Source organism: Ipomoea triloba, chromosome 7 (assembly GCF_003576645.1).
Source record: "Ipomoea triloba cultivar NCNSP0323 chromosome 7, ASM357664v1".
Lineage (NCBI taxonomy): Eukaryota > Viridiplantae > Streptophyta > Magnoliopsida > Solanales > Convolvulaceae > Ipomoea > Ipomoea triloba.
In genome coordinates this window covers 12,766,693-12,787,309 of record NC_044922.1, presented here as the reverse complement: position 1 = coordinate 12,787,309, position 20,617 = coordinate 12,766,693, and the positions used below count along the sequence as shown (strand labels likewise).

General features: G+C 37.0%; 2 protein-coding genes across 2 annotated transcripts; one reads left to right on the top strand and one right to left on the bottom strand.

The window, feature by feature from the left end:
• The first annotated feature begins 6,607 nt into the window (after positions 1-6,607).
• LOC116024817 (copper transporter 6-like) lies at positions 6,608-7,339 on the top strand. Its single transcript, XM_031265819.1, has one exon. It carries the CDS (start codon positions 6,686-6,688, stop codon positions 7,166-7,168), a length of 483 nt encoding a protein of 160 aa, XP_031121679.1. The 5' UTR covers positions 6,608-6,685; the 3' UTR covers positions 7,169-7,339.
• Positions 7,340-18,843: 11,504 nt separating this feature from the next.
• Positions 18,844-20,104, bottom strand: LOC116024159. Its single transcript, XM_031265060.1, has 3 exons — positions 20,068-20,104; positions 19,177-19,974; positions 18,844-19,066 (listed from the first exon to the last, which is right to left on the bottom strand). The coding sequence occupies exons 1-3, from the start codon at positions 20,102-20,104 to the stop codon at positions 19,032-19,034; spliced, it is 870 nt and encodes a 289-aa protein (XP_031120920.1). The 3' UTR covers positions 18,844-19,031.
• Between the last annotated feature and the right edge of the window lie 513 nt (positions 20,105-20,617).

The following is a 20,617-nucleotide window of genomic DNA, read 5'->3' as shown; positions in this document are numbered from 1 at the left end:
CGGGTGGGTGTTGAATGGGCTGCAACTTGAAAGACACTTTTAGATGATTCATGAGATTTATGTGTGCTAGATTTGAAAAATGAAAAGGAATCGATCATAATAATATCACATCAACATGTGTGGGATAGTTAAAGTTGTTCTTTTAACCCAAAACCAACTCTGTCACAGCTTTTGCATCACATGCATCTTTCTTGTTTAAATTATTACCAAATACAGATTGAGATGGAAGGGGAGAAACTATTTAGAGCCACCAATTAATTGCAGACCTAGTTTAGTCGTATGAGTAATAATCAAATGAGAGCTCTTCTTCCCGTGAGTTCAGTGTGTAATTCGCCTAACATAAATGTACACAATTTATCTTATGTGCATTTGTATATTAACTTGTGTGCATTTAATCCATTTATAAAGGGTCTCACGTGACTCGACTCACAAGAACAGGTGGATGCACTTGAACATTAGCCTTAGTGGTATAACTATATAAGTGGGGGAAATGTTTTAGGTTAAAATTAATCTTAATTTCAAACTATTCAAACTTTTTAATAAAGTTAATGGAATATAGGAACCTCAAATTGCCACATTTAGTCTTAAACTTTCAAGTTATTAACTACACATGTTCCTTTAACTTTCAAGTTAACCACCATCGATTCTTCAACTTTCAAATTTTAACCATTCATGACCCTTCAACTTTAAAATTTTGACTAGTCGTGGTCCTTCTGAAATAATAACTTTGCCCTTTGCTTCTGAAAGGACCACAACTGGTTAAAGTTTGAAAATTGAAGAATTACATGTGGTTTACTTGAAACTTTTGGACAAAACGTAGCAAAATCACCTTAGTCGGGAGGACCTAGATGAGATTAACTCCTTTTTAATATTATATTTGTTTGGCTCTGGTCAATTTTTATAAAAAAAATAAAAAATTGGAGCAAATTCCACTTTTAGTAATCGACTATTGTGGCATTGTCACATTTAGTATTATTCTTTTAATTTTACCATATTACATTCCTGACTTTGAACAATTTCTACTTTTAGTCCTCGACTATTGTGGCATTGCCACATTTAGTCCTATTCTTTTAATTTTGCTATATTACATCCATGACTTTAAACAGCTTCTAATTTTAGTCCTCAACTATTATGACATTGTCACATTTAATCCTATTCTTTTAATTTTTTCATATTATATCCATGATTTTCATTTGATTGCCGCCATTAATCTTTCGTTAAAAATTTCATTATTTTATCGTTAGAAATATGAGTTACGATATTAAAATACAGTGATATCCTTAAATTGACATATAACAAAGGAAAAAAATCCTTATACCTATCGTAACTCATATTTCTACGAGTTACGATATTACATCCTTTGATATTTACGATATTTCAATTCTAATATGTTTGAAATATGAGTTACGATATGTGTCAGGATTTTTTTTCTTTATTATTTGTTAACTCTAACGGTAAAATAATGAAAATTTTAACAGAACGTCATGGATGTAATATGAAAAAATTAAAAGAATATGACTAAATGTGGCAATGCCATAATAGTCAAGGACTAAAAGTAGAAGTTTCTCGAAGTCATGGATGTAATATGGCAAAATTAAAAGAATAGGACTACAAGTGAAAGTTGTCTATTAAAAAAAAAGTGAAAATTGTTCAAAGTCAGGGATGTAATATGACAAAATTAAAATAATAGGACTAAATATAACAATGCGACAATAGTTGAGGACTAAAATTGAAATTTGCTCAAAAAATGGTATATAAACCTTAACATCGCGTACATCACCGGGCAAGTAAGAAATGGATGAGTAAGCATGCAAGTTAGTTAAATTTCTTGTAGCTTAGTTTTTAAATTTTTTGTATCAATTAGGGAAGTCAAAAATACAATTTTAATCTCTAAATTAAATTACGGTTTACCTAGTCATCGTTTTTGTCATTTAATATCCAGACTATTATTTTTTGGACGCTTTTAGTCATTCTCATGACTTTTCCTATTTTTAGTAAGGATATTTTTATCTCTTCATATTTTTCTTTTGTTATTTTTTCAGTTTCAACCGATTTAATTGGTTTAGGACTTTAGGTAACCTCTTATTTGTAGTAACCATATTTTTCAACCGATTTTTAGTAAACTTCTAAATCAATTAAACATGTTGAAATTGAAAAAATATGAAAAGACAAAAATACCCTTACTAAGAACAGGAAAAGTCATGAAAAAGACTAAAAAGTCCAAAAATAATAGTTTAGAATGTTAAATGACAAAAACGATAATTTCAAACTAAATTTAGAATTGACACAACAAAATAAGGGAACTTTGGTGAATTTAAAATTGTTAATCATTTGGCAATTCCGACTATAAGCTTAGTCCTCAATGTAGCCGAATATGTGCTACTTTAGTCCATTTGCAATCGTTATACCCTGCACCACGGTGCACATAGCAATGTGCACCACGTACGTAAAACGACGTCGTTTCCGTGTTAGTGGACGCAGATGCGAATGACTCAGGGAATTCATTATCTATAATACACATAATCATTATCTATAATACACAGAACGTTTGCCTAGAATATACAGAATGTTTGCCCAGAATACATAGAATACACAAAATACACAGATGTTAGTGGACGCGAACGCGAATGACTCCAGGGAATTCATTATCTATAATACACATAATCATTATATAAAATACACAGAACGTTTGCCTATAATACACAGAATGTTTGCCCAGAATACACAGAATATTGACACAAAATACATAGAACTAATCCTCCTAACATTCGAATGCACAAACACATCACAACATGTGTTAATAACATGAATACACAGAATATTTACACAAAATACACATAACTCATCCTCCTAAACATTCGAATGCACAAACACATCACAACATGTGTTACTAACATGAAATCACAACATGTGTTACTAACATGAATACACATAACGGTTGTCTAGAATACACAGAACGGTTGCCTAGAATACACAGAATGATTGCCTGTAATACACAGAATATTAACATAAATACATAGACCGGCCGAAACGGGAAACGTGATTTCCAAAAAAATAGACAATTAGTTTACAATGCTCAAAACGACGTCGTTTAGGTACGTGGTGCACAGTATAATTTGCCGTCCACTTGCTAACTTTTAGCGTCACCCGCTATTAGTTGTGGATTGATTTCTAAGTTGGCATGTGACTACTTGTGCTCATAAATTGGGCCATGTTAGAAGTGGCTATCAGACTTCCAACAAGAGAATAAGTCCAAGTGGTCACAAATATTATATTGCCAGTTGTTATGCCATAGACCCGAGTCCACCTTGCAAGGTGGACTCAGGTCCAAAACGGCATTATTTTGCTACAAAATGACGCTGTCTGAATTAAAAGAAAAAATTGCTTCCTTGAGTTCCTTCCCTGTGGTTTACTTGCCATTTGTCTTCAGGATTCGTTCCTATGTATTTATAATTTTTGAACTCTGTATTCACAATTTTAGATCTCAATATACAAAATTACAAAACTCTATCAATATTCACAATTGCAAAATTTTATATTCACAATTACAGAACTCTATATTCACAATTACATAACTTTATATTCAATAGTATAACACAATTTTTGAATTTATATGCACAATTTTAAACTCTATATTCACAAAAAAAAAAAATTATTTATTGAGGAAACGGTTCCACTAACGACACCGTTATTCCAGACGCGCATTTTGGACCTATAGCATAATTTGCCTTATATTGCCTATTCAGGATATATACCATGCTTAAATCATCTTGGGTTCTTAAAGATGCTTTTTATGTTTTCTAGTTTCTGTTCCAACCTCATATATATTTTGTTAACAAACTTATCAAATCTGCAAATTACTGACTCACTTTTACTCATGAATATAATGTTGGGTTATACAGAGAACCAGTGGCCGCTGAATGATTGGTTTGGTTGAGAGCAAGTTAGAGGACTTTAATTACCTCCTTAACCAAACAAACCCTTCACCACAAACCACAAACAATATTCTGCACACCTCACTATCATTCCATGCAAACGAAGAAGATCAGAACCTATATATTGATATATGACACTATATGTTAGGTAAACATAACTCCTAGTAAGGTTTAATTTGGTAATACAACTAACTGAATTCTTAAAGTAAAAGTCAAAAACACAAACTTACAAGTTATAACTATAATTTTTTTTTAAATGATGATTTAGATCTCAAAAAGATATGTCATGCACATCTTGGTACTTGATCATAGTTCACTGCGTACTTGAGAGATTGTACGGTGAGATTCAATTTTTTATCTTTTATGATAAATTTTACCTTTGTGATTAGTTGAGCTATTCATGTCGGTTGAGAGTGCAATTTCTAATTGCACCGTTAGAAGGATTGGAGATAACAAGGATAAGTAGAAGAGTGTTTAAGCCATTCTCAAACAATCCCAAAATTACTACATACTTTCAAAAGGGAGGGATACTTTCAAAATTACGACTTTGATAGCTAGCCCCAATTGGATGGATTGGGTTTGCGCGTTGGAGATATCACTCTGTTTCATATGTGTTCAATTCTCACACGTACAAAGCACGACAATTAGGCAGGGCGTACGTATGCTTGGTCCCCACCCAGTTCTTCGTTTTCATGGGGAATTCGTTTCCTGTCAATTCTTCGTTAACATATATAATCTTCAGTATTAAAGTTCTTTTTTTTTTTTTTTATAAAAAATATATATAATTTCAACTCCACAATAAAAAATTAATCAAGTTTTTAAGATCTTAACCTTAAAATACATAAAATTGCATTCCTTACTTAAGTATGATCAACCTAAAGTTTTGTCTTTTATAACTTTTTGATTGCTTAACCTTTTTCAAGGTTCAATATGCCTATTTATAAAATGAGAGGGCTTGATTCCCTTTTGGTAATTAATCCTATTCTACCATAAATGTACAGGATTTACTTGCCTTATTACATTTGATTGGATTTTCTAAAGTACGTACTTTAATTTACTTTCCTTATTCAGCCCATGAAATCCGCTCCTGATCCCTTTGCCTTAGGAAACTTCCAAATCCGCTTTGCCTGATTCATTCTTTCGGCCCGACTGCCTGGCTCGCCTGGCCATTTGGTTCGCCTCGCCGAGCTTTCGATTTTTCCCCTCTTCTGCTACTCGACTCTCGTTCGGGAATCGATGAGTTAGTCCTTCTACTCATCTTCCTTAGTCTCGTATTCTTCTTCCTCATCACTTACCTTCATGTAATCTCTTCCACTCATTCACCCATGAGTGCCAATCGACCTCCAATCGGTCGACACTCTCCACCTACCGACTCATTTCTCCCATTTCTCCTCTTCATGGAATCTCTTATACTCATTCACCCACGAGTGCCAACTGACCTCCGATCGGTCGACACTCTCCACCGACCGACTCCTTTCATGGTCAGGTCTCTGTTAGGTCTGATCTCGTTGTCTTAAGTCGTCCCATGTCGGCCACCTACTCCTTTCAAATATTTGACTTCTCCTCACCCATTAGTTGATTTGATCAGTATAGTGAGAGCCGCTCCTTTAAAAATAGGGGCACTATCTAATAGTTTTATTTGGATCTTCATTGTTTTTTCGGAGATGCAATTTAAATATAATAGAGTAAACTGCAAAGACAAAAACAATAATAGAGAGACAAAACATAGGTAGAAAGAGATTTTTTAATATTTAAATTTCGTTATAATGATAGATATTTCTATTTATAAAGTAAGAAACATAATCTCAAAAAGACCTCCGAAAGATGAAGATAGAAGTATAGAAAATCTAGAAAATCTCTATAACTGAGGTAGTTGAGTTTAAATCCATTTGTATTTCAAAGAAAGAATACAATTAATTTAAAAGTGCCATTTTTCGTTCATATTTAAATACAAAATTATTTACCAAATTTTCGATGTCTATTCATTCTAAAAGATTATTTTTAATTACAATTAAGACCAATCTATGAATTTAAAAAAAATTGTCAACTATAAAAAATAATAGATTATATCTAAAATGTTTTTTTTTATTAAAATTGAGCCCCCAAAGATTTTTGGGGCATGTGCAGTCGCCCTGGCCAAACATGGCCTGGATCGACCGTGGTTATGGTTAGCGGTTAACATGTAAAAAGATACATAAGGACATATATATTTTATAATAAAAATACATTAATTATTAATTATAAAATATATAATAACTAAAATTAGTAAATAAATAATATACATTTATAATTTATAATATAATAAAGTTACAATTTTATTTAGTTATTTCTAAATACTATTTTATTATTAATATTTATAAATTTATTAATATAATATAATTATAACACAATATTAAAGAAGAAAAATAAAGCATACCACCAGGTGTAAATTTGCCAAAGAAAAAGATGAAAAACACAATAAAATAAAAAAGTTACTATTAATATTAAAACAAAGAGGGAGAAAATTAACAAATCATTATATTTTTTTTGAAAGATAATTATCTTTTAAATTAGGAAAAATCGAGAATTTGAGTATTTGTACTACAAAATCAGTAATTGAAATACAGTACAGAATTGTACTAGTAATGCCTATTTAATGATAACAACAACCTTGGAATGCTGGATCTCTTACGCCATACCGGCCATTCTTTAATCCACGCGCCCCCCACCAAAACCCTCGTTTTCTTCCTCTAAATTCAGGCGAATCCTCCATGGATAAGGGAGGGATGAACCACATGCACGGTATGGGGATGCCGCCGTCGTCGCCCGCCGCCGCCGCGAACGGCACTTTTCGCCACCGCCACATGATGATGCACATGACGTTCTTCTGGGGGAAGAACACGGAGGTCCTCTTCTCGGGCTGGCCGGGATACGACCACCTGGGCATGTATATTCTGTCGCTGGTTGTCGTCTTCGTTCTCGCGGTTCTGGTGGAGTGGTTGTCGAATTGCAACTACATCAAGGAAAGCGCGAACCGTGCGGCGGCGGGGCTCCTCCAGACCGCCATGTACGGCCTCAGAATTGGGCTCGCGTATATGCTGATGCTGGCCGTGATGTCATTCAACGGCGGCGTATTTCTGGTGGCCATCGCCGGACACACGCTCGGGTTTTTGTTCTTCGGGAGTCGGGTCTTCAACAAGCCCGCGGCGAACGGGAAGACCACAGATCTCCCACCTATGAGCTGCAATTGCTGATGATGGGAAAATTATATCTGGGAAAAGAAAATTTGTCTTAATTTTAATTTTAGGTCTTTTTTTTTTTTTAATAAATTTTATTCCTGTATGAGTGTATGACTGTATGTACCGTACCAATATTTTTGCTGCATAACAATTATAATATTTATCAAGGAATGGTTCACCTTCAAAGAGATGCATTCAATTAGTTTTAATCACCATTGAGCTATTAAAATATAATTCTCATATTTATCTTCTAACTATTTAGAAGTTACAACCATTAGTCTGTTCGTATTTGGCATTACACCAAGTGTATTGTTTTTAATTGGAAACATTTGCATCTTTCTTCCCAGCTACAATGCCAAAGGAGAGGACAATCATGAACAAACTTCAATTCACTATAAGTCTAATTCTCTCATTCTTGTACAAGTAAATATTCATTTTCTTATGGACTACTGCATATTTGATCATAACACATAAAATTAAATTGCTTTGCACAATGTTCTGTTCTGTTCTCCAACTAATCGGGAAATTCACATTCTAGATTGTAGAATGTAGACATGTGCATCGGGCGGTTCAGATTTTTGAACCGCCCATTCAAAGAACTGCCCACCCGTTTAAATTTAGGATTTTTAAATTGGTATCATAACTATTAAATTTGTTAAGTAATCATTTCGTTTTTAGTTATCCGGGTTCGGACATATTTTATCAGATTTCATTCATGTTTCGGATTTAAAAACATTTAAAAAAAATTAATTTAAGCTAGATCAGCTGTTCAAAGTGTTCATCCTTACAAAATTACAAAGTGATGAACTTAACTAAGGTTGTGTTTGGAAACCCGAAAAATGATTTCTGAAAATCGTTTTCCGAGTTTTCATCGTTTGGCTAGAAGGGAAAAATGGAAGTCAATGAAAAATACAGATATGCAGGTCAATAGAAAAATGGAAAATAGAGGCGATTTTCCGGAAAATGACTTCCACTTTTTTTAGGGGAAGTCATTTTCCGTTTGTAGTAGTGGAGCAACCAATAGGCATAACTTCTATCCATGCGCTTCATATTTGCCCCGAGTTCGTTCCCATAAATATAGCCATCCCTGCCCCTCACGTCAATCGGGGGGCAAATCCAACTAGAAAAACTCTCATTGGACTTGGGGATAATCAGACTCGAATTGATGACTTCCACCACGTCAAGGTGATACTCTACAGCTGAGTTATACCCCCTGCCACCACCACCGATCCCCACCCATCATCCACCACCACCCACAACCACCACCACCCCACCCCCCACCACCGCCAACCCACCCCATCACCACTACAGCCACCCCACCCCCACCCACCCACCACTACCATTGTATATTTTAAATATTTAAAATTAAAAATAATTATGCTCATTTTCTAGAAAATGGACCAAACACGCATACATCAAGATAGTTTTCTATAATGCAACCAAACACTAGAAAGGAAAATGTTTTATGGAGTCATTTTCCTACTTTTCAAACACACCCTAAGTTGCAATTTACAAAGCTACAAATTGCAAAATAGATTACAAGTGGCAAACTCCAAATAAAAAGTTACAAGGAGCAAAGAGGGCCTATGCAAGGACACCTCGAGGAGGTCAAACAATGGTTGGGCAAGAACTAGAGGGTAGCCATTTGAGGGCATCTACTGGGAGCAAAATGAAGTTGCCAATGCCTTGGCAACTTTGAGTGCGAACCAGAGAGAACCTTGGAAAGACCTAACGTCCTCCCCCCTAGTATCGAAGAGCTTGTTCAAGAGGATATAGCTCGAATCACTAGAGTGCGATTTGTGAGAGAAAGAAGCTAGTTTTTCTTTCTGTTTGGGGTATCACCCTCTCCCTATATTCTAAAAAAAATAAAAACTTACATCACATATTCACAGTTGACAAAAAAAAAAAAAACTGAAATTACATTAATCACTCCAACCAACAATAGTTGAGCACTTTACTAAGCAATCAACACTCAACATCTTCCGACTCATATTAAAAATCATTAGCCAAAGTACAAAGTAATTAAGTACAAACAGAAGTTAAATGAAGGAACTACAGTTGTGTTGAGAGAGAAAAATGCTCAGATTGCTATTTTTCGTATCAAATTCAGATTAGGGGGCAAATTGCTACTTTGAGTTTTGGAATTAAACTTAGAGAAACATACCAACCCTAAAGTTTTTTGATTCAGACAAATGATAAAAGCATCATCATGGCTATAAGAAACAACTGAATTTAGTATATTAGTAATCAGTATTCAGTAAAAACAAAACAGTTAATCTTTAAGAACTAAGAACTAAATGAGAGTAAGGGTGAGTAATATACCAGGAATCCAATGGACAGATTGTGTTTCACACTTACATAGTTTTAGTTACCAGAATACCATATTACCAAATGTTCAGGTGACTAAGCCAACAGTCCAAGGGGCAAGACCTAAGTCCTTAACTCCATGTTCCTCTTCAATTGAGGTTGGAGGGTGCCTAGATGCACTGATGCTTTCCATCTATAAAGATGGGCATCACTACATCAGTAAACAAATGTCCACATAAAGCATAAAAAGCTATACATATTAGAGATTAAAGTAGCTTACAGCTTAAAGAAACTTTCGCTTCCACTATAAAATCCATAATCAAAGCATTAACAAACATATAAATTACAGATTAAAGTAGATTACAAATTAAAACAGCTTATGCTTCATCCATAAAATCTAAAATCAATGCATAAACAGACATACCGACTACAATGTAAACTAGCTTAGGCTCCCAACCTCCCACCATAAAATCTATAATCAGATTTGAATCATCAAATCATCCTCTATATGGAATTGTCCAAAATTTAAGGCTCATAGTCTCATATAAACAACAATTCAATATCTAACATTTCACATTCATACAATTAGGGCTCCCACCATAAAATCTATAATCAGATTTGAATCATCAAATCATCATCTATAAGTAATTGCCCAAAATTTAGGGCTGATACAATCAACATTTCAGTACTTCAGTTTCCAACATTTTATATTCATACAATTAGGGCTCATACAATCAATAGTCCTATACATTATGTACAAATTTTAAGGGTTTTATTGAGGGAACCACCCCATTTTCATGTATCCAAGGTCTTCCGAGTAACAAGTTATAAGATGTCCCCGCCTCTATGACATGGCAGACAACACTTGAACTTAGGCCTCCGACTCTTAAGTTGAGATTGATGATGCCGATTGCTCTCTGCCTTCCTTGGTTAAAGCCTTGTATCATTAGACGGCTTTGGGCGAGCTCATCTGAAGATCTACCAAGGTCTTTTAGGGCTCGGAGGGATAAGATGTTGACAGCTGAGCCTTGATCAACTAGAATTCTTTTAAGTTTTTGCCCCCGTGTGTAGCCTTCGACAAACAGTGGGCGATTGTGTGGCGCACCTCCAAGTAACAAGTCTTCATCCTTGAAGGTAATTTCTGCGGAGTAGGAAGCTGCCCTATGCATTTGCACTTCCTCATCTTCGGTGTGTTTAGGAGATGAACATTCTCCTACATCCACTTGCATGTCATTAGTATTTAGGCATGAGCTAATATTGCCTGCCCCTTGTATATTAAATCCCTTTGGCATATATTAAGCCAAAGGAACTGGTGTTCGTGGCTGCTTGACATGTCCCTTCATCTTTGATCTACGGGCGTAGCTATTTGTTGAGCTTTTTGCAACCCAACTTTTCACTGTGTGCTTTAGATGTCTGACAGGCTCACTTTCTTCTTTCTATGAGTGACAATCACCCATTTTCCTTCAAATATGCTATCATTTTGCTGTGGTTTTGAACTTTGACCAGCAGCATGCTTAACAGTGAATGGGAGTGGACGCTTTCGTTGCTTCCCATACTCCTTCTCAGTACACAAAGGAGCAAACCGTCCAAGTGCAATTGAAATTTAATTTACGCTTGCGTTAGCATCAACAAGCTCAATTTTCCCGTCTCTGGCCAGTGCCATAACTTTATCCTTGAAGATAAAACACTGCTCAATTGGATGACCCAGAAGGCGATGGTACTTGCAATAATTTGGGTCATTCACCCTTGAAGCCTCATCAGGGCGTCTCATCTCGGGCAATTCAATGAGCCTATGTTTGAGTAGCTCATCAAACATAGGAGATACATCAGAATCCAAGAAAGGATACGCTTTCTCCTATCTCTCTTCAAGAGTCGGCCTTCTACCTCTCCTTGACGGGCCAGAAGATGATCTCAGCCTAGGCCTTTCATTTGCTTTAGTGAAAATTGTCATTGGTGTAGCCTTCACAGTTATTGCTTCGTTTTCTTGTTTTGGAAAGGGTTTATTTCTTCTCCTGAATTCTTGATTTGCAGGAGCTTTGGAGGAGTTGGGCACGTTCAATACGTTGAGCCCTCCCCTAGCTTCGATGTTCAATTCCATGTCGTGAGCACGACTGCATAACTCCTCGAAGGACTTTGGCTTAATCCCTTGTAGGATATAGGAGAGTTCGAAGTGCATGCCTTGGATGCACATCTCTATAGCAGAAGTTTGAGATATCCTCTCCTTGCAGTTTAGGCACAATTCCCTCCACCTTTCAATGTAAGCACTGGCACGTTCGCCTTCCCACTGGACAGTGGTGGTAAGTTCCAAGAAGCTTACGGTTCTCCTTGTACTATAGAAGCGGGTTAAGAACTCACGCTCCATATCATGCCAACTATCAACGCAGTCGGGCTCGAGGTCGGTGTACCAATGAAAAGCAGTTCCCTTTAAGGAACGGACAAACTGCTTTACTAACAGATCGTCATAGGTCCCTGCATCATTGCATGTTTCCACAAAGTGGGCAATGTGCTGCCGAGGGTTTCCCTTGCCATCAACCTGCTAGAACTTAAGAGGTTGATAGCCGAAGGGAATTTTCAACTCCTCAATCCTTTGTGTGTAGGGCTTAGCATAGAAGTATGAGGGTTGGCCTCCATCTAACTTGCCTTTGATAGCCCCCATTATGTAGTCGTTCAACTGATCCACCGGTATCATACCTTTGGTGATTGGTATAGTTTTCTCAGTTGCAGGCAAGTGAGTAGTAGTTTCTCCCACCGCAGGGCTGGCAGGAAGTTGTGGTTGCTGAACAACCTCTTCTTGCCCCTCGGGCTGCTTTCCTGGAGCACGACTTCATTGTCTCTCCATGATGCTCCCTACCCTATCATCAAGGGTGTTGATCCGTTTATCTTGGTTTTGCAAGAGTGTAGTCATTGGTTCAAGAGTCTTAGCAATTCTAGCTAATTGCTCTTTCACGGACTCAGTGTTAGTTGCCATGGCAGGCATGACATTGTGGACATGCGTCCACTCAGGGTTCCCCTGCATAGAAGTTGGACTACCACTATCGGTAGCTCCCTTAGGAGAGGGCGGACTCCCAGCATAGGTACTTGCCTTTGGGACAGCTGGGACATTGTCGATTCTTCGAACCACTCTTCGAGCCATGTCAAGAGGTTCAAGCAGTTGGACCCCCGAGCTCTTGACGCGGTTCCTGGTCAGCGGACCTTGCGCCTAATGAGAAGCGTCAGAGCCGGCTAGAGGCGCAGACTTGGAATGGGTAGCCTGGGCATAGGTCTTCCTGAACATAGGGTTGTTCGACGCCATTGAACGCGCTAGTAGAGGTAGCAGGTAGAGGTAGTTTAGTAGTAGAGAGATGAGAGGCAGAGCTGTCCCACTGGGCGTGCCAAAATATGTAAACGCGAAAAACTTGATTGTATATATTCAAAATTCAAAGTATCGGTTACAAGAAGTAGTATGTATCAAACGATAAAGGGTACAATCTCTGTATTGAAGTCCTCTGATTCTCTACTAGAAGTATGCTGATCGGAAGTATGCCTAGTTCGGAATATGTTGAATTAGAAGTATGCCGATTGGAAGTGCACTGAATTCGGAATATGCCGAATTAGAAGTGTGCTGAGTTGGAAGTATGCCAATTGGAAGCGTACCGAGTTGGAAGTATGCCAACTGGAAGCGTACCGAGTTTAGAGTATGCTGAATTGGAAGGGTGCGGAGTTGGAGTATGCCAACTGGAAGTATGCCGAGTTGGAAGTATGCCAACTGGAAGGGTGCCGAGTTGGAAGTATGTCAACTGGAAGTATGCCGAGTTGGAAGTATGCCAACTGGAAGTGTACCGAGTTCAGAGTATGCTGAACTGGAAGTGTACCGAGTTGGAAGTATGCCAACTGGAAGTATGTCGAGTTGGAAGTATGCCAATTGGAAGTATGCCGAGTTGGAAGTATGCCGAGTTGGAAGTATGCTAACTGGAAGTATGCCGAGTTGGAAGTATGCCAACTGGAAGTATGCCAAGTTGGAAGTATGCTAACTGGAAGGGTGCCGAGTTGGGAGTATGCCAACTGGAAGTGTTCCTTGGTGCAAATAAATTGCAAGCGTACCCCTCGGTGCAAATAAATTGCAAGCGTGTTCCAGACAATATTCTGGCGAGATTTCGGCAGAGCTTCGCTAGGCAGATCTTCAGAGCTCCCTTTCCTTGAAAATGAAACCACTATTTATAGTGGTGAGTTGGTAGATAAAAACTAATCAACTCTATCCATTTGGATAATTCTTATATTTAATTAATATTTGAATTAAATATAAGGAATGTATCGGGACACTATCACGTCCAGGTTCATGATTTTATATTTTTGAACCAATTTATAACATCCACAATTTCTTCAAAATTATATAATCCACATATAATTCTTGATGGACCAAACCAAGTCAAAGGCCGTCAATTTGAGTAGCCCAATTGATTCTATAGCTTTGTCCAACTCAATTAAATATATTCATTGAATTTGGGCCAGCAGTTCAGCAACAGTTACTTTAAATAAATTAATTAGACCCACCAATTATTTATTGGGTTATCTAATTAACCCAATTAAATAAATATTTGCCAAATTTAAGTAATTAAAGCAATTACTTTAATAACCGATTATCCGTCACAGCCCAATAACATCTTTTAAAATTTCAATCCTAACATTGTTGTTTTCCAATTTCTTTGTATTTCCGATTGTCAGATTCTCTAACAGAATTATCCATGCCGGTTGAGAGTGCAGTCTCTAATTGCACCATTAGAAGGATCGGATCGGATCGGATATAACAAGGATAAGTAGAAGAGTATTTAAGCCATTCTCAAACAATCCCAAAATTACTACATACTTTCAAAAGGGAGGGATACTTTAAAAATTACGACTTTGAGACGACTTTGATAGCTAGCCTCAGTTGGATGGATTGGGTTTGCACGTTGGAGATATCAATTCTGTTTCATATGATATCTCCAACGCGCAAACCCAATCCATCCAACTGAGGCTAGCTATCAAAGTCGTAATTTTTAAAGTATCCCTCCCTTTTGAAAGTATGTAGTAATTTTGGGATTGTTTGAAAATGGCTTAAAACACTCTTCTACTCATCCTTGTTATCTCCGATCCTTCTAACGGTGCAATTAGAGACTGCACTCTCAACCGGCATGGATAACTCTGTTAGAGAATATATCTGACAATCGAAAATACAAAGAAATTGGAAAACAACTAAAATAAAATAAAAAATTTACTATTAAAACAAAGAGGGAGAAAATTAACAAATCATTCTCTTTTAAAAATAAAGAATATCAGTATTTGTATTTTGTACTACAAAATTAGTAATTGAAATAGAGTACAGAATTGTACTAGTAATGCCTATTTAATGATAATAACAACCTTGGAATGCTGGATCTCTTACGCCATTCTTTAATCCACGCGCCCCCCACCAAAACCCTCGTTTTCTTCCTCTAAATTCAGGCGAATCCTCCATGGATAAGGGAGGGATGAACCACATGCACGGTATGGGGATGCCGCCGTCGTCGCCCGCCGCCGCCGCGAACGGCACTTTTCGCCACCGCCACATGATGATGCACATGACCTTTTTCTGGGGGAAGAACACGGAAGTTCTCTTCTCCGGGTGGCCGGGATACGGCCACCTGGGCATGTATATTCTGTTTGTCGTTTTCCTTCTCGCGGTTCTGGTGGAGTGGTTGTCCAATTGCAACTACATCAAGGAGTGGTTGATGTAGTTGCAGTTAGACAGCATTGTAAGAATTAAAACTGAACTGAAGTATATGAAATATAGGATCTAACCTCCAGCCATAGTTATTTGTTTAATGATTGCCTGATCTGCTTACTGCTGTTGCTTGAGCTTTCTAATTATTTTTCTCTCACTTGACTCAACTCTCTCAGATGGTGTACAAGACTGTATGTCAAGCAGTGAGGGGGATTTTGATGGCCTTTATATAGTTGCATTCCATCAATGCACTAATCATGAAAATTTTCCTATTCTTAATTATTTGCACCACTTTCTGAATAAGAACAAAACATAAATTAGTGGATCCCTAATTTAGGTGTTAGTGTATCCCTGATTTAAGGTCATAGTGGAGTTTAGTGGACTCATACTTTTGACCTTTTATTATTTGTTCTTACATTCTCCCACTTGGTGCAAATATCAAACTCAAAGTACAAGATAACACTAACCATAATGATATGTCCTCATTAGTGCGAGTAATATCTATTATGATTAAATGTAAACTGCCTTTAAGTACTTAATTAGGAAACAAGAATAACTTAATGAAAATAAACCTTATGTTTATTTCAAATCCGACTGAAATATTTTCTCAATAAATTTAAAGTGTTCATACTAGAATGAGAAAATTTCTGAATGCAAAAGAATTTCATTAAAACTGAATGTATATATACAAATTACAAATTGGGTGAAAGTCCCATCTTTTCAGCAAGATCCTTGAATTTAAATGGAGGCATGCCTTTAGTCACGGGATCTGCTATCATCAACTCAGTACTAATGTGCTCAATGACCACAATTTCTCTTTTAACACGCTCCCTAATAGCTAAGAACTTGATGTCGATGTGTTTGCTTCGACTCCCACTTTTATCGTTCTTAGTTAGGAAGACTGCAGCTGAGTTGTCACAATAGATTTTTAACGGCTTAGATATAGAATCCATAATCCTAAGTCCAGAGATGAAATTCTTAAGCCACACACCTTGCGAAGTAGCTTCGAAACAAGAAACGAACTCGGCTTCCATAGTAGAAGTAGTTATTAAAGTTTGTTTAACACTTCTCCATGAGATAGCCCCACCAGCCATGATAAACACGTACCCAGAAGTCGATTTTCGAGAATCAACACAGCCAGCAAAGTCCGCATCAGAATATCCAATAACATCCAAGTTATCTGTCTGTCTAAATCCAAGCTTGTAATCTTTAGTACCTTTGAGGTACCTTAAAACTCTTTTTACAGCTCTCCAGTGGTCCATACCTGGATTTTGCAAATATCGTCCTAGCATTCCAACAGCAAAAGCGATGTCCGGTCTTGTACATACTTGAATGTATCCAAGGCACCCAACTGCTTCAGCATATGGAATAATCTTCATGGATTCTTTCTCCAGGTCACTCTTAGGGCATTGATCCATATTGAATTTATCTCCTTTTGCTATGGGAGCTACATTTGGTGAACAATTTTTCATCTGAAATCTTTCTAAAACTTTGTTTATATAGGTTTCTTGCGATAGACCCAGTATGCCCCGGGATCTATCCCTATGAATCTTTATGCCAATGACATAAGATGCATTACCCATGTCCTTCATATCAAAGTTCTTAGAAAGGAATTGTTTCACGTCACGAAGCATCCCCATATCATTAGTGGTAAGCAAGATATCATCCACATATAAAACTAGAAAACAAATTTTGCTCCCACTCACCTTATGGTATATACAATGATCTGAGGGATTCTCAACAAAACCAAATGAAGAAATAACCCCATCGAACTTAATGTACCATTGGCGGGAGGCTTGTTTTAAGCCATATATGGATTTCTTAAGCTTGCATACTAAATTTTCACCATCTTTAGAAGAGAATCCTTCAGGTTGTTTCATGTAAACTTCCTCTTCTAGATCACCATTAAGAAAGGCAGTTTTCACATCCATTTGTTGCAATTCAAGATTAAAATGTGCAACTAAAGCCAAGATAATTCGAAGAGAATCTTTCTTTGATACAGGAGAAAAAGTCTCCTTGTAATCGATTCCTTCTTTTTGAGTAAATCCCTTAGCAACGAGTCTGGCCTTGTATCTTTCAATGTTACCTAATGAATCTCTTTTGGTTTTAAAAACCCATTTACAAGAAATAGCCTTGGCCCCATTAGGTAACTCAACAAGATCCCAAACTCCATTACTCTTCATGGAATTCATTTCATCTTTCATGGCTTCTAACCACAAATCAGAATGTTCACAATTCGCGGCTTGTGAAAAAGTTTCAGGATCATTTTCAGCTCCAATGTCAGATTCTTGTAGATACGATTCATAATAACTAGGTAATGCTGAACGTCTTATCCGAGTAGACCGTCTTAATGTTGAACCACCGATACCTTGAGAAGGTTGCGGGGCAACTACCTCTTCAGGAACTAAGGGTAGTTCTTGAATTGGTTCAGTCTGTATCGGTTCAGGAACTTGCTGTAAATCCTGAAATTGTTGAGTTTCAGCAACTTGTGGAATGTCAATGGTGGGTTGTATAACCGCGGGTGTTAATGAAGGAACACTGCGTATAAGTACAACTCCATTAGATGACGTAGAAGGGTGAGAGTCGATATGATCAAAAGTAGGAACTAAGTTCTTAAATCGATCTCTCCCACTAATCAAGTCATCTTCAAGAAACTTAGCATTCCTTGATTCCACTATCCTAGTAATATGTGATGGACAATAAAACCTATAACCCTTAGAAGATTGTGCATATCCAATAAAGAAAGCACTAATTGTCCTCGGGTCAAGTTTCTTTTCTTGTGGATTGTATATTCTCACCTCAGACGGACATCCCCAAATACGCATATGATGCAAACTCGGTTTCCAACCTTTGAATAACTCAAAAGGTGTCTTAGGGACAGCCTTGGTAGGAACACGGTTTAATATATACGTTGCCGTCTTAAGTGCTTCAGTCCACAATGTTTTTGGAAGTGTGGAGTTTATCAGCATACTCCGCACCATATCCAAAAGAGTCCGATTTCTTCTTTCAGCAACACCGTTTTGATCCGGAGATCCAGGCATGGTGTATTGGGCAACAATCCCATGTTCTTGAAGAAATTTAGTAAACGGACCTGGTGCTTGTCCATTTTCAGTGTATCTACCATAATATTCACCACCTCTATCTGATCTAACTATTTGTATTTGCTTCTTGCATTGGTTTTCAACTTCAGCTTTAAATAATTTAAAGGCATCCAATGCTTCATGCTTATTATGAAGTAAATACACATAGGTAAATCTTGAAAAGTCATCAATGAAGGTGATAAAATATTTCTGACCATGCATGTCCATATCAGGACAACATATGTCAGTGTGAATAATTTCCAATAATGTTGAACTTCTATTGGCACCTTTCTTTGACTTGTTTGTCTGCTTACCCTTAATGCAGTTAATGCAAGTCTCAAAATCAGTATAGTCTAGAGTAGAAAGTACTCCATCCTTTACTAATCTTTTAATACGCTCAAGGGAGATATGACCTAATCTCCGATGCCATAACATTGAGGAGTTTTCGTTAATACTGCATCGTTTAGTGCCGTTTTGAACATGTAAAGAATTATAAATTGAAACATTCTTTAAGTTAAGACGATAAAGACCATCAGATAATGTACCAGTGCCAATACAAGTAGAATTATGAAATAACTTGAAATACTTGGCATTAAATTCAAATTTAAATCCAAAGGGTACAAGTCTAGAAACTGAAATTAAGTTCCTAGAGAAACTAGGAACATAAAATGTCTTATCTAGCGTCAAAACGAAACCATTATTCAAAATTAAAGTACAAACTCCGACAGCTTCTACAGGTGACGCAATCTTGTTTCCAGAGAAGATGCTACACTCAGTTCCCGTTGGCTGTCTCAGATTTGTCATAGCCTGCAAGGAGTTTGCAATGTGGATTGTTGAACCAGAGTCAATCCACCAAGAATTAGTATTAACTTCTGACATATTGGATTCAAAACATACAAAAGAATAGGAAACATTACCTTTTTGGGACATCCACTTCTTGAATTTGATACAGTCCTTCTTCATGTGTCCCTTCTTTTTACAAAAGAAACACTTCTGTATCTTCTTAATGTCAACTTTTGGGGGCAGTTTGCCCTTAGCTGCTACGGTGGATCCCTTGGACTTTCCAGATTTTCTTTTATACTTTGTTGTGGCCATTAGAGCGTTTTCCCCAATCTCAGTCATAAGCCTTTGTTCTTCTTGTGCACACATGGTTATCAACTCATTGATAGACCAATCTACTTTATGTGTGTTGTAAGAAATCTTAAAGGGGCTATATTCTTGAGGAAGGGTATTAAGTGCAAAATGCACCACAAAAGTATCTGGTAAAATGATTTCCAGCTTCTTTAGTTGAGCTGCAATATCCCTTACTTGCATGATGTGTTTACGCGTGCCCTTAACAGTGGTAAGACGAAGGTTGATAAATCGCATTATTAGAGTACTTGCCGATGATTTCTTTGAGTCAACAAATTGATCATCAATGGCCTTGAGCAGAGGCTTGGTTTTCTGAATTTCCTCAATGGAACCACGAATTTCTCTCGAAATTTTTGACTTAATGAGGTGCACACATAACCGATTGGATCTCTCCCATCGTGCACGAAGCTGCTTGGCTTCGTCAGTGCTTTCTGCAGTAACCTCGGAGGGTTCCTCATTCAGAACAGCGTAATCTAACTCTAATAATCCCAAATGTAGGAGAATAGCATCTTTCCACTCTTTGTGATTATCGTCGTTAAGCAAAGGAACATCAATAGTTATGGTTTGAGTGACGGGTAGAGTTGCTGTAAAGAGTAACAATGAATGCTTGGTTAGAATTTTTTTTTTTTCGAGGCAAAAAAAAATATAGAGAGAGAGACTGAAGTGCATATTGTTACCAATGTAAGTTATGCAAAAGATAGACTCGTATGCCATAAAAATTGCCTGTGGGCTAAATTTTTACGCACAATGAATCTATCAAGACTGAATGGTGGAAATAGAATGAGTACGATTTTTATTTGATTTACCACCCTTAATGACAAAACTACCAAACTATATGCCGATACATAATCCCTGTGGGTAAATTATGATCATAGTTTCGTATTTCATTCTAATTAACACTACAAATACAACAAAATTGCCTGTGGGCGAAATTTTATCATATTACGCAGAGTTAACCACAATATTCTTGCCTTAACTTTATGTGAGTAAAACTTAAGATGTAATTTTGGTAAATTGAAGATGCTGTGGCTACTCTTTAATCGACCAAAATTAAATATTATCACATTGGCAAGAAAATCCTAACAAACAAATTGAACCAAATCATGATAGACAATCCTTAGGTATACTCCCAGGAAAGTTGGTAGGTGCTAAGGCTCCTTTAAAAACCAACTCCTTAGACAGAGTAGCGTCGCAAGGGGACTAGTAGCAATATGGCTGAAGGCACTA